The following is a 23,589-nucleotide window of genomic DNA, read 5'->3' on the forward strand; positions in this document are numbered from 1 at the left end:
ACCTTATGAACCTGTATACCAAATATCAAAGCTCTCAGATGAGTACTTTTTGGAGAAAAAAAATTTTTGACCAAAAATTGGAAAAATTGCCCCATAATAACAAGCATAAAAATTTCACTACAATTTACAAAAACTTGACTGAGGTCATTCCGAGGAACATTGATACCAACTTTAAAAGCAATCAGACAAGCCGTTTCAGAGAAGTAGATTTTTTGACTAAAAACTGAAAAATTACCCCAAAAATACAAACATGCAAATTTCACCCATATCTAATTTAGAATACCTAAAGGAGACTACATACTAAATTTGAATCTAATCTGGCCTGGTGTTACAGAGTTTTAGCAATTTGCAGGATTTTTCCTTTTTTCCCTCATTTGCATACTTTTGACACTGACATGTTCATTTGAACAAATTCACATCTCCACCCCTGGGTGCATCTATACACCAAATACTAAGACAGTAGGTTCTGCGGTTCAGCTGTTTTTGATGTGGACGGACATACATACATACATACATACATACATACATACATACAGGCAATTTTTCCAACCTACAAGAATAGCTTCCATTGGCACATACATGTATGGCCATATGGGAGCTAAAAATTTCCTTGCATATTTCATCACAGGGTAGTCACATTGAATTGCACCGTAAAAACAAATTGATGTGTACAGGGAAGGGGCACGTACTGCACACTGTCCTTCAACAAAGTGGCAAGTTTATATGAAATCTATTGAGGCATTGACAGATGCACAGACAGAAGAAGCAAATCTATTGAGGCATTGACAGACGCACAGACAGGAAAAGCCCTATCTACAAGCTCCTAAGATTAAAATAGCAAAATTCAGTCTGCAGAAGTCAAACCTCCATTACCGAAAACAGACAGCTCCGCAAATGCCAGAGAAAATCCAAATTTTAAGAACTCATCTATGACCAATATGATACATATTTGTCCTGAATTGAGCATGCACATCCTACATAAGGAGATGCAAGCATGCATGCACATATAAATTCTGAGATGTGTATCCATTGCCTTGTATGCTCTTTCCTACTGCTTTTGCATGGGCATTTTGAAAAAACAGTATGCTGCATCCTTCATGAAATTTCTAACTTTCTAGTGCGACAAACTTACAAACATGAAACAAATTTCAAACTTCTTTCAAAACTCTATGTCACTGTTGCAGCCAGGAATTTTAAACTGGCTAGTTTGTAAAAACTTTCTGGTGTTCATAGGTTTGACTGTTGTGCTGAATTAACAAATAGATTCTAAAAATGACTCAGCAAAAGATAAAATGTGTATAGTCCTGAGAGGAATACACACATTTCAAAATGAAAGCATTCATGATTAGAAATATCCTTTCAATGTTCAAAGACATAAAAGCATGACCCAATGCATTTAATACTTGCGGAACAGTTAGGCAAATATTCCAAACCTCAATGAAAATTTGACAAGGAATTAGAATTTCAGCCATTTTACAATTTATCCAATTTGGAAAGAGTAATGTTATTACTTATTAATACATTGATTTAAAAATGTCCACCACAAGTTTATAGAAGTGACACTGATCATCCAGCTGTACTATTGTCCAGACATTCATCAGACTTGCCTCTGCTTAACGTTTCTCAAATATTGCCTGGGACATTCCCATAATTATCCATATTCTAGCAAGACCCTGTTTTTTGTGACAACCTTGGTTCAAACAGTTTGATATTGTGATCATTAAAACTATTGTGTTATACCAACCATTCAATATTATACCAAACATTCAGAGGAGTGAGTTGTTTGTTCCATTAATATGTCATAAAGCAGTACAATGTTTCTCTTCTACACAGTAATCAAAGTGTTTGAACCATGGCAATGTCTCTCATTTTATGCATGTGCTTGCCTAATTTCCTTGAAATTAGCTATCAAATACAAACAACTAGTTACCTAAAGTCATCCTAAATATTTAATTGTCAACACTAGGTGACACCATTCCTTCACATACAGGTAGTACTCAGTGGACTGAAAACAAATACTAAAAATTTCAAAACTATCTAACATTTCAAGGAGACATAAACAATGTCTTTTGGTATCAAGTAAATCACATTATAAAGAGAGTGCCAGTACATGATGTAAGAATAAACCAATATTTACATTGCCCCATTGCAATGGACTGGAACAAATGTTATTCAAACCTCCATGAAATGTTATTATGTTTTGAAATCTGAAGCATATCTGTATGCACTGCTAGTTTATATCTTCACTATTATTTGTTGCATCTGATAGCTAAAATTCAATGCAGGAAAGGTTACAAGAATTTCAAAAATGCCCTTGTTACATTTCTACACAATTGGTATATTGGCAAGCACATGCACTTGGATACGGTAAAATCATTAATTTTCATGTGGATTTTGATTTCACTCTTTCGATGTTTGAAGCATTTTCACTTAGTTTTGAAACTAAAACAATAGAATCCATTCTTATTTAAAATATGTACTTACAATTAATGGATAGATTTTGTCTATCAGTGAAAGTAGCAAGGTTAAAATCATCAGTGAACAATTAATGATTTTACTGTAACTGGGTAATTGCTGTTGTCATGTGGCTGTACATGATCGGAAAAGTGCAAATCCATTGTACTAAACTGCATTACTTGCAAAAAGACATTCACTTATAAATGACACACACAAAAAAGATGTCTTTTCAGTTTTACTGAAACCTGCTAGATGATAAGAGGCACACCCTTCATAAATTTATTAATTTCTTCTGCTAAATAGAGAAATGTCAACACTTCACAAATCATGGCAATTCTGATACCATTTCATGAACACAATATTTCAATTCAATTATGATATACTACTAGTAGCGCCTGCATAAGGGTAAAATTTACAATTCAATGGTGGTAGAATTTTCCATTTTCCATGACTCTCACCATTGAAAAGTTTGCTTACATTCATTGCCAATCATTCAAATATTGCTCTGAAGACCTCAATGGTTTAAATACATGATAAACATGTATAATTATGTATGTTTATATGTATGTAACATGTATAAACATATCTCTCATTTTTTTAACAAAACACACTTGCAAAAGGCAACATTTCAATTCTGTAAATTTTCTGTTTGGTTGTTCTACATGTACACCTGAGTTTTGCGCCACTGGAATTCACTAGAGGCAGAATGTTGTGGAATCTTAGGACAAACTTACAAGATTCAAAAAATAGACATATTTACATATTACATAAATGGTCTTTACAGCAATCATAGTACTAACAATGTATTACTCTACAGAACTAGACAAAGAGGTTTCTAAAATGTAAGATATATATGGCAAGATATCACAGATAATATAACAAACGAGAACCTTTGGACGTATCTGGGACACAAAATATATTTATTTGTTTTTTTGTTTATGATTTAATCTTTTTCATTGCTTAGCGTCAATTTTTAAATGTTTTATTAAGTAAAATGATGTTAACACTATTGCAAACTAGTGTATTCATAACAAACAGGAAACATATTTGCTATTTAAATAGTAGGAGTGCTGTCAATAAAATGGACCCTGTATTTCTTGGTATTATGTTCAAACAGGTGAACATAACATACTTTATCCTGGGATCATCTTAATTTCTCCATGGGATTGTCATAAAAGTAAACTAGAATGGAGAGGTGGGCACAATTTGCTCAAACTGTATGATTCAATCAAGGTTAAGTTGTCTTCAAATGATAAATTCAACGAAAGCCAATGGAACAAATGGCAAATATGCATACCTCTTGCCAATAATGTTGTTATTATTTATGCTTATGGAATTATTTATTGCTATTCTTATCCAAAACTTCTACAGGATAAGGGACGTACTTTGCTGGTTGTATTTCAATCCAAACATACATATTGTACACAAAAATTACAAGAAGACCAAGAGGAAAGCCTTTGTGAACCATTCATAATATGGGTTACTGAGAATGTCATTTGAAAAAATGAAAAAAAATGAAGTAGGATTGAAGGTAGCTGTCTATCAAGCCTACAAAACTAAAAAAACTTTTCAAATAATATCTTCACTTTTTGTCATGGTAACAGCTATGCCTCATTTTGCAAATTGTCTGAACAATCCAAATAGGTATTTTACAAACTGGAAATCCCAGCTATAGCAAATAACTGAAATTTAATTTATGATATTCTCAGTATATTCTTCATAGCTGAAGTGATAACAAATATAAGAAGACTTGAAATGGCTTAAATAATATAATCTTCTAAATTCAATCTTCATGGATATCTGTAAATGAGAGAGAGACAGAATGCACAGTGAAATAAGGCAAGGGTAGCTGTGAATGCACAGTGAAGTAAGGCAAGGGTAGCTGTGAATGCAGAGTGAAATAAGGCAAGGGTAGCTGTGAATGCAGAGTGAAGTAAGGCAAGGGTAGCTGTGAATGCAGAGTGAAGTAAGGCAAGGGTAGCTGTGGGGCAACAAAAGACACATACATGTGAAATTTGTGACAGGTAAACTAATGATGTTATTCTAATAAAGTTTGGCATTATACAATACGGATAGTTTTCAATCGGACAAGACAAAAGACAAGACAAGACAAAAACAGCCAGAGTTGGTATAACGCATGATTGAAAAATCAATAAAAGAAAATTATTATACACCTGTGTCTGCAACCAATGAAGTTTAATCATATAATATGTTTCAGTATCAGAGGATGCAGAATCCAATGACTTTGACACTGATTAGAATAACTTTAGGTATTATTGAATGCCATTGGACCTCTAACTTCATATAACATTTACATCAACAGGGAAAAGATTTTACATTTTTTACAAAAATATATACTTCAAAACTTTTAATACCTCACTCAGTGAATAATGATCAGTTTAAAACCTGTAAAGTTGAGTGAGATTATGCTGCTGAACTAAAATTTATATCAAGTGTACTGTGTTGGGCAGTTTGCAGCGTTGTTCAGTGCCTTTAGCACATGCCCTGAATGTGTTGTTAATCTGCTTATGATAGCACACCGTGGTGTGCTACAAACGCTTTAATAATTTCAACCTTTTTCTGGTAAAATAGGAGTAAAATGGAGTCTAATAATAAACTTATTTACAAAATACGGTACAGCAGTCATCATATCACTGCTACATAAAATGTACTTGAATTAAATTCAAATATTTTGTGAATAACCTTATACTATTTTCTCTTTAAATTGATACTGATGTAAACAGCTCTTGGCAGATGATATAACAACACCTCACAAGGGACGGTGCTGACTTGTATACACACCGGTATGTGTATTTATTTCACAGACAAATTAGGGAACATATTTATGTTTAGCTGAGTGGTTTTGACTGCTGATGTCTTTGCTAGGTGGATGGGTGACAAACGTTATGAGTCCAAATCTCTCTCTAAGCTCTTATTTGGATTATCAACTATCTATTGGGATTATCAATAGAATAATTAAAATATCAACTATCTATTGGAATTATCAATAGAATAATTAAAATATCAACTATCTATTGGAATTATCAATAGAATAATTAAAATACCAACTATCTATTGGAATTTTCAATAGAATAATTAAAATATCTCACAGTCTAGCCATTATCATGATATTGTCATTCCCTTTAGTTTTCACATAGGTAAAGTTTTAACTGAGATTTCTATTATTTCTGAAAACATTTCTATAGGTTCCACCTAAATGAGTTGGATGTTTAAATAATTTAGATGGGAAAGTTGATGGTTTGTGTATAAAACATATCATGCGGAAAGTCTCTTTACTTGTATATTATACGCAATATTGTATATTGTATATTGAAAGTTTAAAACAGTCTATAAATATTTTGCCATTCTTTGGAAGAAACAGATAGAATTTTCAAGTTGCTATTTATATCAAGGTTTTGTAGAAACACACACAATTGAAGAGAAATTACAGAAATTTTAACCTTTTGCTGTGTACAGAAAGCTTCTCTGTTAACATTGTCCAAAGCAATGGCTGATGTGCATGATTTTATCAATCAATTTTCACATCAATGTGACAAAGAATTTCACCTCTTTATTATGTTAACAATTCTCACCTGTATATGTTTCCTTTTCACGATGAGCTGAATGACTTCATTGCTTTGTCTGTTATATCACCTTGTTGATTAGCTTGGGTGCTTGTACTTGGGGCTATCTGGATGTCATTGCTGGCTGCACACTGGGAAACAGTACTGGTGAACATTTGTGATGGGGGCTGTGGACCTACAGTAGCAGCTTTTGAACTTGGTACTGAAGCAAGTAAGCCTTGTGATGATAAAATATTTTGCTGTCAATACACTGAAACTTAAATGGGTATTTATATTTTGAAATACACCACCATTTCTGGCCCTAACTTTTTCAGACACAAGTTTAAAAAGGGAATCCTTGCTTCTGCTTGACAAACACTATTTAGCTGATATTGAACGGTAGTTTTTAATAATTTCCAGTCTGACACTGATGATGCTTCAGACACAGTAATTTTGTTATTACTTGTTGACTGTCATGACTGAAACCACAAAAGGAAATATAATAATCAAGCAAAAGTTTGCTATGCCACTTAAGTAACAATTCAGAAGAGTTACCTGGTCCGCCGTACTTGCTAAGTTTTTGATACACTTGTTTCATTCTTTCAATATTTGTACGTCCTGTTTCAGCATGATCTATCATAGGGAATGGATAATCTTCTCCAATGATGCATTTTGCTGCTTGTTGGACTTCTTTAGGAGCCAGCCATGGTTCATAAATATACTTGGTTGGGATATTCTTTAGTATAGGTAGGTATCGCCTGAAATAGACAAGGGTGCAGGTTAGTGATAACTAACTGCTGGAACTTAGTTATATGTTCATTGCAGTCATATACCAGTTGTCCCCACTACCTCACAAAGTCAAAATTAAACAACATTCATTTCATTTAGATGTATAAAACATAGATATGCACCTGATATAGTCACCGCTGGGGTCCGTCCTTTTTCCAAATCCAACTGGACAGTAACAGTGAAAAAATTGTTGAAAAAATGAACTGCATGACAACCACATCCACATCCCGGCATTAACACTCCAGTCAGCATCCAGCAGGTACTCATCAAAAATCTAAATTTTAGAAAAAAACATTTATAAAGAAAAATTAAAAAATTGTGACAATACAAAGTTTGATATAATAGGTTTTGTTGTTACTTTCTGTGTCGCCAATTGAGACCTGTTCACCCTATTTCTCTGTCGGTTTTGTCTGGCAAATATTAAATTGTATTGGACTCAAAACCATGAGAGATGGGGTGAACTGGGTAATTTTCATATCATGCACTGCATTTTACAGCATTTCATCTAAGTCAAAATCATGACAGAAGTTCAAACAATGAGCAGAGAAAACAACATCAGCCTTGAATCAGACGTATACATGAAATAAATATTTAAGTTGTTGGAAAATGAAGTAGGAAAGTAATATGCCTTAAGGCTATTCTTTTGCACATTGCAAATCTGAATGTTAGAATGATCAATTATTAAGCAGCTTTCTGAATCTGAAATTTAGAAAGAATGTTTTCCAAAATTGCAGTTTCTCATTGTCTTTAGTATAGATGGCTTGAAATATAATGACAGCAATACAAAGAAACTCTAAAAGACATGGATTGTATTTTTGTGACTGGTAATGTATAATTGTAAGTGATGAACTGAACTTCAGATCATCTTACATAAAGCTCAAAATGATTTTGAATGACAACAAAATAAGGACCATGTTGGTAGTAATCAAATTCAAGAGCAGTAATTGGCTAATGGTTATCAAAGCTTTCCACTTGTTTACTGATTCCACATGTAATCTGATGCAAGGCTTTGATTGAGGCATGTCATGGCGATAAAAATACCAAGGGGCCCGTACTTACACTGTCTGCTTCACCAATATCACCCCCCAACCTGGAAGTTAATGTTAATTGAATGAATTTTCATATGCATTTCACTGAACCAATCACAAAATAGCATTTCTGAATTTCTGTACCATTTGCTTCGAATAGCCAAGGAATCCAGAAAGCTATTTGGTCATTGGCCTATCAAAATAGTTACACCTTAGTGGCTCCTGTGTGCCTATAAGCACAGTCCATATAGGGAAGGGGGTTTCAGCATCGTAAAGGCTTTCAACAATATAACATCATCATACAGGGCAACATTGCAGGTGGAACTTGTTGGCTTTTTTAATTATACACATTGGTACATTAGGGAATATATGTTATTGTCACTGATAATATCGCATTTTTCATTTATAAAATGTTAATGAGACTGCATGGTTTAGGTGGCATCATATTCCAAATTTCAAACTTCACTACTGACAATGACAGAATTTTACCAACATCAGATTCAGTTGATACAATTTTTCTCAAAGACCAGTTTATTGAAAACAAAATTTAGCTTAAGTTTTTTCTCTGTGTTTGTAATGCTTTATATTTATAAACTTTTGAATCTTTGACACAGTTGAGTTATTTCTTTTGTAACTTCATGAACCCCCTTCATGTACAACTTCTTTCCATTAAAACTTCTGTTCTCTTATGCTTCAAAACTTTAAAAGTACTGCTGTAACATCTTTACACTTTCTATATGACTGATGGAAATTAAACTTGAATCACTTTTATCAGTGATAGTGTACTAAATTACTAGTACTATGACTACACAGTAATTTATTAAACATATTTTCACCAGTCTGACTAAACAATTTGATGTCAAATCTGTTCCTACAATGGATGACAGATTCATATTCCATATGTAATTTTGATCTCTCAGCTGCAAAAGATAAGACTTATCTATAAATTTGGTATTCTAGTTAAAATACATTAATTTGCTTGTCCTGTTTTTGTATCAACAGTAAACTTTGCATATGTGTTGTAGATTAAGATATTTTAATTGGTATTAGCACAACATGGGGGTTGGGGTGTAGCCCTGACACATATCACAGGGGGAAGGGAGGGTATATAAGCACTGACAAATATCACATGACATTGGAGCTGCTGCAGTTTATATCATAAAAATCTGTCCATTGATGAACACAGGTACACCAACACACACACATTGTGACAATGCAACATCAGCTCATGTTCATGTCAAGCACAAAGGAGCCAGTAAAGCTGAAAATTCAAGATATTAACATTATTTGTGTCAGTCACAATACAACTGAAATTTACCCAGGTCGTACAATTCATTAGCAACACAAATCTGCTATGCCAAGTTCAGTCAATTTGCAGGCAGTCACCAGACACACTACATTATGATAACAGCATTTGAAGCTGTCTCAGAGAAACTACGGATACCCGTAAGGTAAAGGCTTTACAACTAAGAGGGGCCTGACAACATGTCTAGAAAATGACAGAACAAAGCAGAGCACAGTTGTGGTGCTAATTAACTGAACGATCTGAGTAATCTTCAGCTGTATATTTATATGACTAATACAAAGACCCACCAACCAAATGTGAAAATAATAACAATAAAAATAACCCGTCAAGCTCTACATCTGATGTAGATGTTTCATAAAAGTATTGACCACACAGCCAAGCAGAGACCAAGACTTAGCTTCCTTGGATATTCCGTAGCAACAATCAAATAAAAAAACATGCGTTCCTAGGGAATTTCCATAGCAACCGAAGACATGGTCTTTCATTGGGTCTATGGCAAATACTTTTGAATAAAGCCTGGCAGGTTTTTCGATGCTTAGCCTTTCCATCCCTACTCTCATGTGCAACGGAATGGTTTGGCAAAGGGAAACACACAACCATTCCAATGCACAATAAATGAAGGGGTGAAAGGGATAAACCTGAATACAAGGGATTCAGTAAGAGAAAATGGAACAAAGTTCACTTGTCATATGCATGTAAGACTTGTCCATTGCCCCTTCTGAATCTAAAAAATCATACTTAAAAATATAAAATTGAACACCCTGACTTCTATTAAATATGTTTTTTTCCAAATAAGGGCATGCTTTTGCTTCGGCCAAATAAATTTCCGATATCCTCTCAAAAATATTGTACGGAATAAGAACTGTTGTCATAAATTTTATTTTTCTGGGCTACCTTCACATCTGATATTTCTCTATGCAGAAATTAAAGGGATGTAAAAGAATTGGATGTGGACAGTGTTAAGTACATGTATACCAAGGGGAATCAATGCAGAAAAGACTGGCATTAAGACTAACATTTAAAAGCCTCTTTTGTTGACCTTATCCAACTAGTTGAAAAGCAATATTTTCAGGGATATGTCTTGAAATAGAATGTTCACCAAAATTTAGTGGGAAACTGAGAAAATCAAATGTTCACAGTTGTACTTAATGCTTTGGGCAGGATAATTGTGTCTGCTATGGGGTACAAGACTGCAAGTGACACTTTGGTTTTCTAAATTTCAACATCATGATAGAGGATAAAACAAAACTCCTGAAATGAGGTATTTCAAGATTTAAAGATTTTAACTTTCTGTTTGACATGTATCCTATGACTGATAAACACAAGAAGGAAACACACATGATCTCTTTTCATTTATTTTGACATTGTAGTTTGCTCTGATTAGAAGAAATTTCATGGCACTAAAAGCAAAATGCATGAACCTTCAAGGAAGAAACATAAAGCTTGCTAAGTTTGACAGAAGAGATATTTAAAGGATGTCTATCATGAAATGAGGTTTGATACACATCCTAGAAATTAAGCTCTTCTCAAAAGAAATAATCATTACATAAGTGTAGTGATGGCAGCACATGATCACTAAACAATGAACTGGCATTTGTCGGAAGTGAAAGTATACTTTCATATGTTTATGGCAATTCATCCATTCTCAGGACCCTGAATGTGTCACAATTTAGATGAAGTGTTGAACTATTACAAACTGAAATACCTTAGACTAAACCATTAGGAACCTTTTAGCCTACATACATATTAATATTTATCTCTTTTTGTTTCTTGAAGATGTCTTGAATGCAATGCTCTATCAGCTAGGCTTCAAACTAAGTTGTGTCAGATATCAGATGGTATAGAATTAATGTCATATTTATCTTCCTGTAGTCTGGACAGGATGCCTTTGAAAGAAGACTTTTATTTCTAATGAATGCCAGAACATTGTTCATCTGTGTAAAAAGTACTGCATGGCTTTGCACGTCGCAATGCATCAGATATCCATAGCCACTTAGTTGTATCAAGTATACTCCCTCTGGCGGACAACATGCAATGGCTGAAGTCTGACACTTCCAAATGGAACTGACAACCCAAAATCTGACGAAGTTCAAAACCTGGAGAATAGCTCAAAACCTGGAGGATATAGCTCAAAATCAGACAAAAAAGAAAAGACTAATTTTGTGTGAGTAGTTCAGTGAGATAAAATATGAACATTCAGACTGTCTGCAGCACATTAACTTGCACATGATACAACTGATGATAGTCAAGTCATTCTAAATTTTGGAGAAGTCATAAATAATGCCAAATTGTGCGTCTCACATTTTTTTAAAACAAATCTTTCTATTTCTGTTTGTTCTTGTCTAACAGCTTTCTTGCTGTAGATTTTTTATGGCACTCTGAACATTCATTTTCCGATGTGTTTTGAAAATTTTCCTGTATTGGTTTCCTTCCAACAAGAAAATTATTCATATAAATGTAGTTTCTGTCATTTTTTGACAAAAACAGTCAAAGAAATGTTGCTAGTAAAAGGGTGCAAATGTGGAGAGATATAAAAAGTCTTCTAAAATACTCTTTTTTAACTCAAGAAAACAAGACGTGTATAGAATATGTCATATTTTGTCAGCAGGCAACTTCAAATGAAATAATTTATTTCCAAGAGACAATGTACGTCCGACAGATATTGACATCAAATATGTTTACATGCGCTATCTGAGAATGAGACAAATGTCTTCAATATCATTTGTTTTTTTGTCTGATACATTTTTTCAATCTGATACTCGTTGCCTGTACACTATTTGCTTTTTTTAGTCAATGCACTATCGTAATGATTTTTCTTGTATACCAAAATTCACATTTTGTCCTTTATTTAAAAACATAAGAAACCTAATTCTTCAAGATAGTATTTCATTGATTATAACACTAACAATTTGTGCTACTCAAGTATATTAACTTATTGTCTCATCCAGATTTGTACCCTTTTGCGTCCTCAAAGTATTTAGTAATCATGAGTTGTATTCTGTGAAGACACATACACTAAAACAATACTCAGTCCAGTATTACATGCCAAGTTAACATACATTACAAGTTTCTACAAATCACTTGATGCAGGCATATTTTTTGTCTTATGTGACATTCATGTTCTATTTTCACAATATCACATCCACATAAAGTATGATTAAGTGCGTATTTTGCCAAAATTTTAAGGCTGGCAGGTACAGCATACACTCATACAAGTATATATACTGCATGCACATTGAAATTTTCACATAAATATTATAAGTTTACTTCTAACAATATAGCAGCTTTCTGGGTGATTGTAACTTACAGATGTGGCAACATGCTTTGATTTGACTCTCATCAAGCCAATAACAGGCTTTGAAGTGAAAACTCACCTGAGTGAACCTGGAAATGCGGCCATCTATAACCTGTAACATCTCATCATCTCAAATTTGCTTTTTGTATGATGAACATCTTGTTGCCAGATTTACTAGTAATGCTGACTTTAATAGCCCTTCCCATTTTTATAAAATATTGTTCCAAGACTTCATTGCTGCACGTTTCATTTGCCATTTTAGCAATCTTTATATTATACAGCAGTGTTGATAGCATGGCACATAAAAAATCAAATGCCTAATCAGTTACAAACTCTCAGAATATTACAAGCACCCAGAGTTTATAAACATGTAAAAATGCGTGTGCCTTTAACAAGCTTTTAATGGTGATTGAATGTTAGAGTGCTTGGTCTGACCTTCATGCCATCTTCCCAGCTGATCCATAAATTCCCTCTTGTCAAGAAACACACAGTGGCATGGCGCAACAAATTATGAATCCATCCTTCTTGTTTCAACTGAGTCATGATAGCATCAATCCATGGAAACCCTGTTTTGGCCTGTAAGACAAACAGTTCAAATATATATGTGAAGATTGAAGATTTCATCATAATTTCAATATATCAAACCTAGATAATCCCTGGCAACCTACATACCAAATACTAAAATTATGCGACAAGTAGTTTTTGAGAAACAAATTTTTTTTATCAAATAGGCAAAAACTGCCCATAAATACAAAATTGTAGATTTCATCATAATTTGAATATCCTTGATATTGAAATTTGGATGTTAAATGTGCTGAAAAATTTAAAAAATCATGAGCAAGTCACAGACTGTAGGCAGCAGACCTGTCAGAGTCCAGTGTGGTACTGTAATGCTTTAAATAATTATGTGTTGTTTACGGAAAATAAAATAGAAAAAAAGAAACCAAGTACATTACCTCAGCCCATTTATACACATATTGATGATTTTTGTCCCATGGAATCTGAACACAGATTGGATTGTCGATCATTCTATCAAAGTTTGAGTTGTTCGTGGCTGCCGTGTAGAAAAACTCTCGCCATAACAATTGACCATGCAATGACATAGGAGGATTCTGCTTCTTTTTCACCTGCAATTTAAAACATAAATTAGAAAATGTATTAAAGGATTAGGGTAAATTCAAAACATAAATTAGACCTAATATTAAAGGATTAGGGTAAATTCAAAACATAAACTAGACATAATATTAAAGGATTAGGGTAAATTCAAAACATAAATTAGACATGATGTTGAAGGATTAGGGTAAATTCAAAACATAAATTAGACATAATATTAAAGGATTAGGGTAAATTCAAAACATAAATTAGACATAATATTAAAGGATTAGGGTAAAGATAGCATTTTCATCAGATATCATTGTTAAACATTCACTTTACAATAATGGCATTGTTGACCATAAAAAGTCAGAGAAACATTCTTGAATGAGTCCAAGGTGGACTCAATATTTTCTCATAAAGTGCAGGATGTAACAACTGATTTTCAGATTACAAATTCTAAAGTTACTGTGTAGTAATTGGCCCATTCAATGCCTCCATTAGAGAGAACACCTAGCTAACACAATGTGCACCACCATGCACTGTGATGCCTTGCCCATTGAAGACATTAAAATTGAAAGCCCTAAAATTGGTAATCCCCCTTGCATGGATCAAGAGGCACAGGCCTGGTGGTGTGGACACACACAGTTACAAATTTGAGTGTTCTGGGCAGGCATTGTCCAAGGATAGGCCCTGTGATGGGAACACTAAGAAGTGTGATTCAGAGTGTCAAGGGCTGGTATTGTCAGACATAGGGCATGGAAAAAATAGTGTCAATGACACTGTGCTCCCATTTTACAGAAATACTTAGTACTAGTACACACATGACATTGCATTCTTACAGGTTGATTACTAAGAAATTCCATTGTAAGTCCAAATTAATCGTATACCCCAGCAATATGAAATGCTCCATCTCATAATGACTTTTACACATCTGACAGAAAACAATCCTAGGATCAAGACTATCATGTTTTAAAGCAATCCAACAAACACTTTGGGAGAAAATGATTTTTTGACAAAAAATGGGAAAAAATTGCCCCAAAAATACAAATATGAAAATTTCACCCCAATTTGAACGAATCTTACAAAGGCAAACCCTGGGATCATACATACAAGTTTTCAAGACAATGGGATGAGCGCTTTCAGAAAATAAGATTTTTTGACCAAAAACAGGAAAATCGCCCCAAAAATACAACTTTCAACATTTCACCACAATTTGAAGAAATGTAACTTAAGTCACTATAAAGAGCCTGCATACCAAGTTTCAACCAAATCTGGTCAGTGGTTACAGAGTTTTAGCAATTTGCAGTATTTTTCCCCCCACATTTGCATATTTTTGACTTTGGCATATTCATTTGAACAAATTCACATCTCCACCCGTGGGTGCACCTGTCCACCAAATACTAAGATGGTAGGTGCTGTGGTTTAGGAGTTTTTAATGTGGATGGACATACATCCGCACTGACTAACTAACATACATACATACATACATACATACATACATACATACATACATACATACATGCATTCATGCATGCATGCATACATACATACATACATACATACATACATACATACAGACAGACAGACAGACAGACAGATAGACATGCATACATACATACATACATTTATTTTTACAGCTTTTAACCTCCAACAGCCGCCCAACCTATCAATATCAGCTTGTTCAACTTGATACTACTGCTTATTATAATATAAATAAGAGTTAATTTCATTCTAATGAAAGTAAACATGCCTTGCTTATCAAGATTATGTCATAAAAAAAACCAGCATGTCTGTCAGGTTATAAAGAATCTTCAGCTGGTCATCTTTATCAGTATTTTCATCCTATTAACCGAGTCGAAAGTTTTGGATGAAATTTTCGTTTCTCCGAGCGGAAAACGAAAAAGTGGCACCTAAGTTGTGTGAAATACTCAGGAAAGGAGGTGTCATGGGATTCGAATTAAATCAAATACTTTATTTGACAAATCAAATTCAACTTTCCATTTAAGATATCAACTTTATCTATTGAAGTCTACATGTGCATAGAGCCAAAGTTTCGCCATATTACTTACTACCGGTACTAGCATTGTCAGCAGCGGCCATCTTGGATGATGTCATGAATATTAATAAGTTTGTAAGGGAGCTTCGTGTGTGGGAAATTTTCCTGCTTTGTTTGTGGTTGCAAAAGTCGCGAAAATATCCCGCATGCAAAAATATTCCGGTTTACAGTATGCAAATTTTGCCATAATTTCGATGAATTCTATTTTGAGTTATCACAAGGCACCTGCACGCCACATTTTAAAGCAATTCGACCATTGGTTTAAGAGAAAAAATTTTTTTACTAAAATGGCAAAAAAAAGAAATAAAATCCATTAAAAATAGAAATCCTCAAATATTGACATCAAATCTATATGTTTGAATGAGTTGGGCCCAAAGTACCTCAAAACCAAATATGACAATGATCGGATGAGTAGTTCCTGAGTTTTTGATTTTTGACCATTTTCGCCCTTTTTTCTACCTCATTTGCATATCCATGAGACTAACAAGTTCATTTTAACAACGGCACATCCAGACCCCATATATGGCATCACTTCAACAAAAATCGGCTTAATACATGCAGCGGTTTGTGAGTTTTTGCATTGGACGGACAGACATCCCCACATACATACATACAGACAGACAGACAGACACCTCACATACTGTACAGACTTTTTTCAACCATATAACCTCCAAATTGCCATATATGTATGGCAAATGGGAGCTAAAAATTGCCATGAGGATAGTATGTGCCATCAAGTTGCATAGGCACTCCATATCCATAACTCCATATCCAAATTTCAAGTTCAGAGGATCAATGTCTTCAGGAAATTTCAGCAAGATTTGTTCAGTTTCATTAATGTTTGGTTTTCTCCAGAATCAATCCACTCAGCACTCTCACTATAGCACACTGATGCTGACAGTCACATACAATCTTCATGAAAAAATGAACTCAAAAGCCAGCCTACAGTACCATAAATATACTTCAAGAATATACACTGCATGAAAATGGTGGTGACTTGTAAACCAAAATCACTCTTACCTTTCGATATAGTTCAGTCAATTTCCAGTAAAACACCCGTGGAGAAAGACATCCAAATCTCAGATAAGGACTCAAGCCAGTGTTGGTATTTACCAATGATTGTGGTGTCATCTTAGGTTTCTCAAAATTGGCAACCCAAGCCTGAAAAATGTCAGTATAGAAATAGAATTAAGGCCACGGTAGTTATTCTTGTAACAAGTCATCATTGATGACACAGTCCCCACTTGTTAATGGGTACTTTGATTACAAGTCCTCAGAGAGGATAGAGTCCTCTTCATTAATTACGTCTGTGATAAAAATACTTTGATACAGATGGTGCTCAATGGCCAAGAATGAGTTCCATGGTGATGAAAACATAAAACCAATGTAGGCCACCATCCTAAAGTTCATTAAATGAGTCAACTAGGAATTAATCAACAGGATTTTGCAAAACATTTTTGCGTACTATCCTAACACTAACAGATTATCACCGGTACCATATTTCATAAAGTTTGATGCAGTATTTACAACACTATGAGATCAACATCTGTATCAAGTTTCATCAAATTTGACGCTGTATTTGTGGATATATCACTCTAATTAGGAAAGTTCATTACGTATGCAATTACAAATATATTAAAATAACACTGATAAATGCCTTTTTCAATGTTAAAGCAATGTGAGCCTAACATCTGTACAAGGTTTCATGAAATTTGATGCAGTATTTCTTGACATAGCAGCCTAATTATGAAACTTCAATAATTGACATGATACTGCTACATGACGTGAAACAAATTGACGAGCATCTGTCTGAAATAGGTCAATTTTCTTGTACCAACTTTGAATGATACTGGTGGAAACATGTCTGAGTTATGGCTCTGTAAATGAGAAAATTGTAACAAAATCGCCGCCACGCAGCGATATTTGATCTTACTGTTTAAAAAATCATGTATGACATAGGTCGATGTCCTTGTACCAACTGAATAAAATTGGTTGAGATATGCCTGAGTTATGGCTCTGTACATGAAAAAATCGTTAAAAAATGGCTGCACTGCAGCCATATTGGATCGTATCACAAAACAAATCGATGTGCATATCTATGACATAGGTCAATGTCCTTGTACCAACTTTGAATAAAATTGGTTGAGATATTCCCGAGTTATGGCTCTGTACATGAAAAAATCGTAATAAAATGGCCGCCTGACGGCCATATTGGATCATATCGCAAAATAAATCAATGTGCACCTGTAGGTCATAGTGCTATGCCTTTGTGCCAAGTTTGAACAAAATTGGTTCAGCAGTGTCTGAGAAACTTTTGATGACGGGCAGACAGACGGACGGACGGACTGATGGATGCACGGACGGACGGACGGGACGCAATCTATAAGTCCCCGCCAAACTTCGTCCATGGGGACTAGCAAGGATGAAATGTCCGAACGCTGCATCCACACGCTTAAGTATGGTCTTTGTTTAGTAACTGACACTGACCTAAACACTCTCTACAGTTGTGTTGGGCATCATGGCAACAACAAATATAGCTTTAATGAAACTTGGCTCACATTTGGTTTGATGTGGCAGGTCAGAGTGAAAACACTTAATTATGTTTACCCATGGGAACATCCAAACCAAGTTTCAAACAAGTTTCGGACAAGGGATTTCAGAGAAAATGATTTTTTGATCAAAAATGGGGAAATTACCCAAAAAATACAAATATGAAAATTTCACCACAATTTGAAGACACTCAACTAAGGTGCCTCTGGGTACATGCATACCAAGTTTCAAAGCAATTAGAATACTAATTCAGAGAAAATCATTTTTTGACCAAAAAATGGGAAAGATTGCCTGAAAAAATACAATGAAAATTTTACCACAATTTTAACAAATCTGACAGAAGACAACCCTAAGATCAAAAGTATCAAATTTCACAGCAATCCAACATGTATTTTGGGAGAAAATGATTTTTGACCAAAAATGGGATAATTGCCCCAAAATACAAATATGAAAAAAATTACACCACAATATGAACAAACTTTACAGAGGCCAACCCTAGGATTATGCATTCCAATTGCCACAAATATAGAACTATAAAAAATTTACCGCAATTTTAACAAATCTAACTAAAGTCAACATAAAGTACCTGCGTACCAAGTTTTAAGCAAATCTGGCCTGTGGTTACAGAGTTTTAGCAATTGCAGGATCTTCCTTTTTTTACCTCATTTGCAAATTTGTGACACTGATACATTCATTTGAATAAATTCACATCTCCATCCCTGGTGCATCTGTACACCAAGTACTTAGGTGGTAGGTGCTGCAGTTTTGGAGTTTTGATGATGATACAGCCGAGAATACTAACATGCATACTAACATACCTACACACGCTGCTGACTTACCATAAGCTCTCTTTGTATATATATATATACATAAACCAAATGTGAGCTCAAATTGGCTTCTGGATTTATTACAGGTTGATTGCCTAGGATTTTACAAAGTTCATCAATGTTTCAAACATACATTACCACCTGATTGCATATTCACTATACCCCGGTACCTGAGTTCTTCAAAAGCTGATTGTTCACTCAACATTGTAGGCTTTCTTGTTTGCTCAAAGTGTACATGTTCTAAACAATACACATTCATGAAAAGTCCTTAGATTAAGCATTATCTTTTGGACTTCTTACAGGACACATAACAGTAATACACTACCTTCTTTTTCATACACCAATCATATGCCGAAACAGTGTATGAAAAAACATTCATCTTGATATGCTATTTGACCATGCTGTTCATAAAAACAACAGCGTTATTGTCAGCTGTATTTGAGAAAAAACACGTCTGTCAAGAGGAACATGTCAAGGCCATTGAGGTTTGCTTCGTTATTGTATCCATTTATACAAAGTGTGTGAATTTGTAATTATGAACTTGTACAGGTGTGGTATAAACAGAAAATGTGATAATAATGTTGAAATGGTGGCAACATAACATTTCTTGTCTACAAGTACATCATAACTTTATATTACCTTGCGTTCAAGGTGTCGTTCCAAACGCATCTTGGCTTCAGTTTCTCCTCCAACCCAGGTCACTGGCGGTATATCATCAGTATCAAAGCCTGCACATCAAAATAATACAAACATGCAAAATTATGAGACTTTTCTCTGCTTTTGTTTCATTCATTTAATGATGAAAAGCACTTAGATTTTCACTTAAAAGGCTCTTCAACTTGAATACTGCTCACTTGATGTTAAGCAAAGACAGTAACTGAAATGTTGAACCCTTTCACCACCATGGTTTGTTCCAAATCCAATTGTTTTCTATGGTAAAGTTGGACCTATATACAGGGAACTGGGGGTGAAAGGGTTAAGTTGAGTGCCTTGATACACCTACCTACTATTCTAATGTGTCTCTGGCAGTTAAAATTAAAGTGAATTCAGTAATACAGGACATCTCTGACTTGTGATTCCTAACACCCTGCCGGACAGTTACAATGTAACGTCATGGCACCCACTGCCCAGGACCGGACCAACAGGCAACACTCTTGTGGCACCACCCCAAGCTGACATGCTGCTACCATAGGTCGATCAATCAACACTCAACGCCCGGGCCTGGCTAACCTCGGTAAGTTCATCAAATTTAGTGACTTGCACCCTGATGCCTCGGCTGCTAACACATCTCTTAGCATATCATTGACAACCGACTTAAAAAGCAAGACCGTCAACGACTTCGAGACCGGGTTGCAGTGCTTCACCGTCTTATCCACACCTGGCGATCCCCTTGGCCACTACCTTCGCTTCATCACCTCCAAAGCTGCCACCTACAAGCCGGAGGCCTGGCTCGACTACGACTAAGCCTTCCGTCTCAACGCGTCCTGCTACCCAAATATCGTCAACTGGGGCAAGCCAAACTCAGGGAACTCAACTTCCATCACTTCCAGCAAAACCCACACCTCTTTCGTCCATATCATACTTCACCTGCGGTCAAGGTGGCCACGTAAAGACTGATTGCCCAAAAGGTCCGACCACTGCCAACAACCCGTTCTACTGGGAAAGCCCTGCAAGCAAGAAGTGGTTTGATCCACCTCAGGTATGTTGATCTTTTAACCGTGGCTCATGCAAGACCCCTGCCAATATGGCAGACTACACAAGTGCTCCGTGTGTAACGCAATAGACTACACTGCCCATCAACACCACCAACGCAGCAAGCAAGAGACTCCCCAGCCCTTTCGAGGGACCTACCGTCAACCCGGCGACCATCGCAACACTGCAACTGACAACACAAATCAATCTTGCAAAACTCTCAGCCACCCTGTATGACCATCCACATGCACAATTCACAGCCAGCCTCATCCGCGACTTTGTCCACAGCGCCAACATCAGCTTCAGTGGGACCCGCGCACCACGTTATACCCAAAACGCCCAGTCTATCCTGATGCCGTCACTAACGCCATCTGGACCTAGGCCACACAATCGGCGCCTTTTGCACACCACCACTGCCAAACTTTGTCGTAAACTTTCTCGAACTGCAGCCTAAAATATTTAGCAGCAACTGCATAATCATGGACATGTCACCGCTGACACTGTCAACCACTACACTACAGTGTACAGTTAATACGCTAATTTGCATTTACCAAGAAGATTATCCCCGGATTTAACTGGGAGTGACAGTTGTGAAAAAAAAGCCTAACGCTTACACCACGAACTGGCAATTTCAGTGTTCATTTTTTTCCAATTTTCACGTCATGTATTATTTCCTTCATACCACAAATTCAGACAATTGTTTAAAAAGACCTGAACTGTGAATTTCCACTGAAAATGTGATTTTTTAGGTGACTTTGTGCTACTCAGAGGGTTGCATATACATTTCTGCGATATACTCCATTCCGTTTTTGGTAGTGTATCTCAACTTCTGGAGAGTGTAACTTGGTGCCACGTTGACAGATTAGCCTTATCTTTTCACAGGTGGTAGTTAGTGACTGTTTCTACAAAACCGTGTCTCAGGATTCCGAAGCAAGCAAAGTCAAATTATACGTTCATCCAAAGGGGTATGTCGAAGTGTGAACCGGACCTTTTGCACAGTAACTTTGGCTGCATTCCCAATTTGAAGCGATAACTCTCCCCCTCTCTCTCTGCACTTTGATGTTTACATGTTTATCAAAATAACAAGTGACCTAGCGGCCGATATAGCTCCGCTGTGTTTACGTAGAGAGTAACTATTTTTTGATACATGTTGATGAAGAAGGTGGAAATCTTTGATAGCTCAATGCAGTGGCCAGTAAAAATTGGCTAAAATAGCTGCAAAAATACACAATTGAAGATTTCATCATACTTTGAATATATCACATCGGATCATCCCTAAGAACATGTCAACCAAAGCTATCTGATGAGTGGTTTTTGAGAATAAAATTTTCTGACCAAAAATGGCAACAATTGCCCCCAAAAATAAAAATTGCAGATTTCATCATAATTTCAATAAATGTCATTTGGTTAATCTATAGAAACCTGTATACCAAATTTCAAAGCTATCAGATGAGTAGTTTTGGAAATACACATTTTTTGACCAAAAATGGCAAAAATTGCCCCAAAAATACAAAATTACAGATTTCATCAGAAATTCAATATATGTTACTTAGCTAATCTGTAGAAACCTGTATACCAAATTTCAAATCTATTAGACCAGTACTTTTTGAGAAACACATTTTTTGACCAAAAATGGCAAAAATTGCCCCAAAATTACAAAATTGCAGATTTCATCACATATTTCAATAAATATCATTAAAGTGATCTGTAGGAACCTGTATACCACATAGTTTTGGAAATACACATTTTTTGACCAAAAACGAAAAAAATTGCCCCAAAAGTACAAAATTGCAAATTTCATCATAATTTCAATAAATATCATTTAGTTCATCTGTAGGAACCTGTATACCAAATTTCAAAGCTATCAGATGAGTAGTTTTGGAAATACACATTTTTTGACCAAAAATGGCAAAAATTGCCCCAAAAATACAAAATTACAGATTTACCATAATTTCAATATATTACTTAGCTCATCTGTAGAAACCTGTATACCAAATTTCAAAAATATCAGATTAGTACCTTTTGAGAAATACTTTTTTTGACCAAAAATGGCAAAAATTGCCTTAAAATGCAAATTTGCATATTTCTGCACAATTTAAACAAATCTAAAAAAGATCATCCTTAAGGACATATGTACCAAATATCAAAGCTATCTGACTGGTAGTTTTGGAGAAGAAGATTTTTAAAAATTTTTTTACCAAAAATGACAAAAATTGCCTTAAAAATACAAATATGTAAATTTCACCAAGATTTGAACAAATCTAAATGAGGTCACCCTAAGTAAACTGCATATCAAATTTCAAAGAAATCAGATAAGCGGTTTCAGAGAAGAAGATTTTTTTACCAAAAACAGCAAAAAATGCCCAAAAATACAAATATGCAAATTTCACCACAATTTGAACAAACTTAAGTGAGGCCACCCAAAGTGAACTGCATATAAAATTTCAAAGCAATTGGACTTGCAGTTTCAGAGGAGAAGGCAATTGTTGACGGACGACGACGACAGACGACAGACGACGATGGACAACGACGGAAAATCAACCTATTTGATAAGCTCCGCATCGCTGACAGAGGAGCTAAAAATCTAAACATCGACTTAATGGCATTTTATTTGCCATGAGACATCAAAGTTACTATTCATCACTATAAGATCGCTCAGGTTAGGTGTGCACATCTTGTGGAATGCACTTTACACTATTGCACAGTACAGTAGCTCCACAAACAAACAAACACAAGGACATAACCATTATCAACACTTTCGGCGGTAGACTGGTCAAGCTTTAGTTGGCAACATTAAATGATCACAATGGCAGAGTCATCAGTTTTGTGCATATTTGATGAATAAGCCAAAGATATTGAAAGATATTGAATATATGCTATCTTTACGTATGAGAGCGAAAATTCCTGTTTGACGATGAAGTCATTGACGCT

General features: G+C 35.2%; 1 protein-coding gene across 1 annotated transcript in view; it reads right to left on the minus strand.

Moving 5' to 3' along the window:
- Positions 1 to 3,395: 3,395 nt before the first annotated feature.
- LOC139151286 (cryptochrome-1-like) overlaps positions 3,396 to 23,589 on the minus strand; it is a 55,848-nt gene continuing 35,654 nt past the window's right edge. Inside the window, exons 5-12 of the mRNA XM_070723972.1 lie at positions 19,606 to 19,694; positions 16,610 to 16,750; positions 13,395 to 13,565; positions 12,874 to 13,014; positions 6,932 to 7,083; positions 6,576 to 6,778; positions 6,051 to 6,258; positions 3,396 to 4,257 (exon numbers count right to left, since the gene is read on the minus strand). Of these exons, the coding sequence (XP_070580073.1) occupies positions 6,068 to 6,258; positions 6,576 to 6,778; positions 6,932 to 7,083; positions 12,874 to 13,014; positions 13,395 to 13,565; positions 16,610 to 16,750; positions 19,606 to 19,694 (1,088 nt within the window). The 3' untranslated portion in view covers positions 3,396 to 4,257; positions 6,051 to 6,067. The remainder of the gene's footprint in view (positions 4,258 to 6,050; positions 6,259 to 6,575; positions 6,779 to 6,931; positions 7,084 to 12,873; positions 13,015 to 13,394; positions 13,566 to 16,609; positions 16,751 to 19,605; positions 19,695 to 23,589) is intronic.

This window comes from Ptychodera flava, chromosome 2 (assembly GCF_041260155.1).
Source record: "Ptychodera flava strain L36383 chromosome 2, AS_Pfla_20210202, whole genome shotgun sequence".
NCBI lineage: Eukaryota > Metazoa > Hemichordata > Enteropneusta > Ptychoderidae > Ptychodera > Ptychodera flava.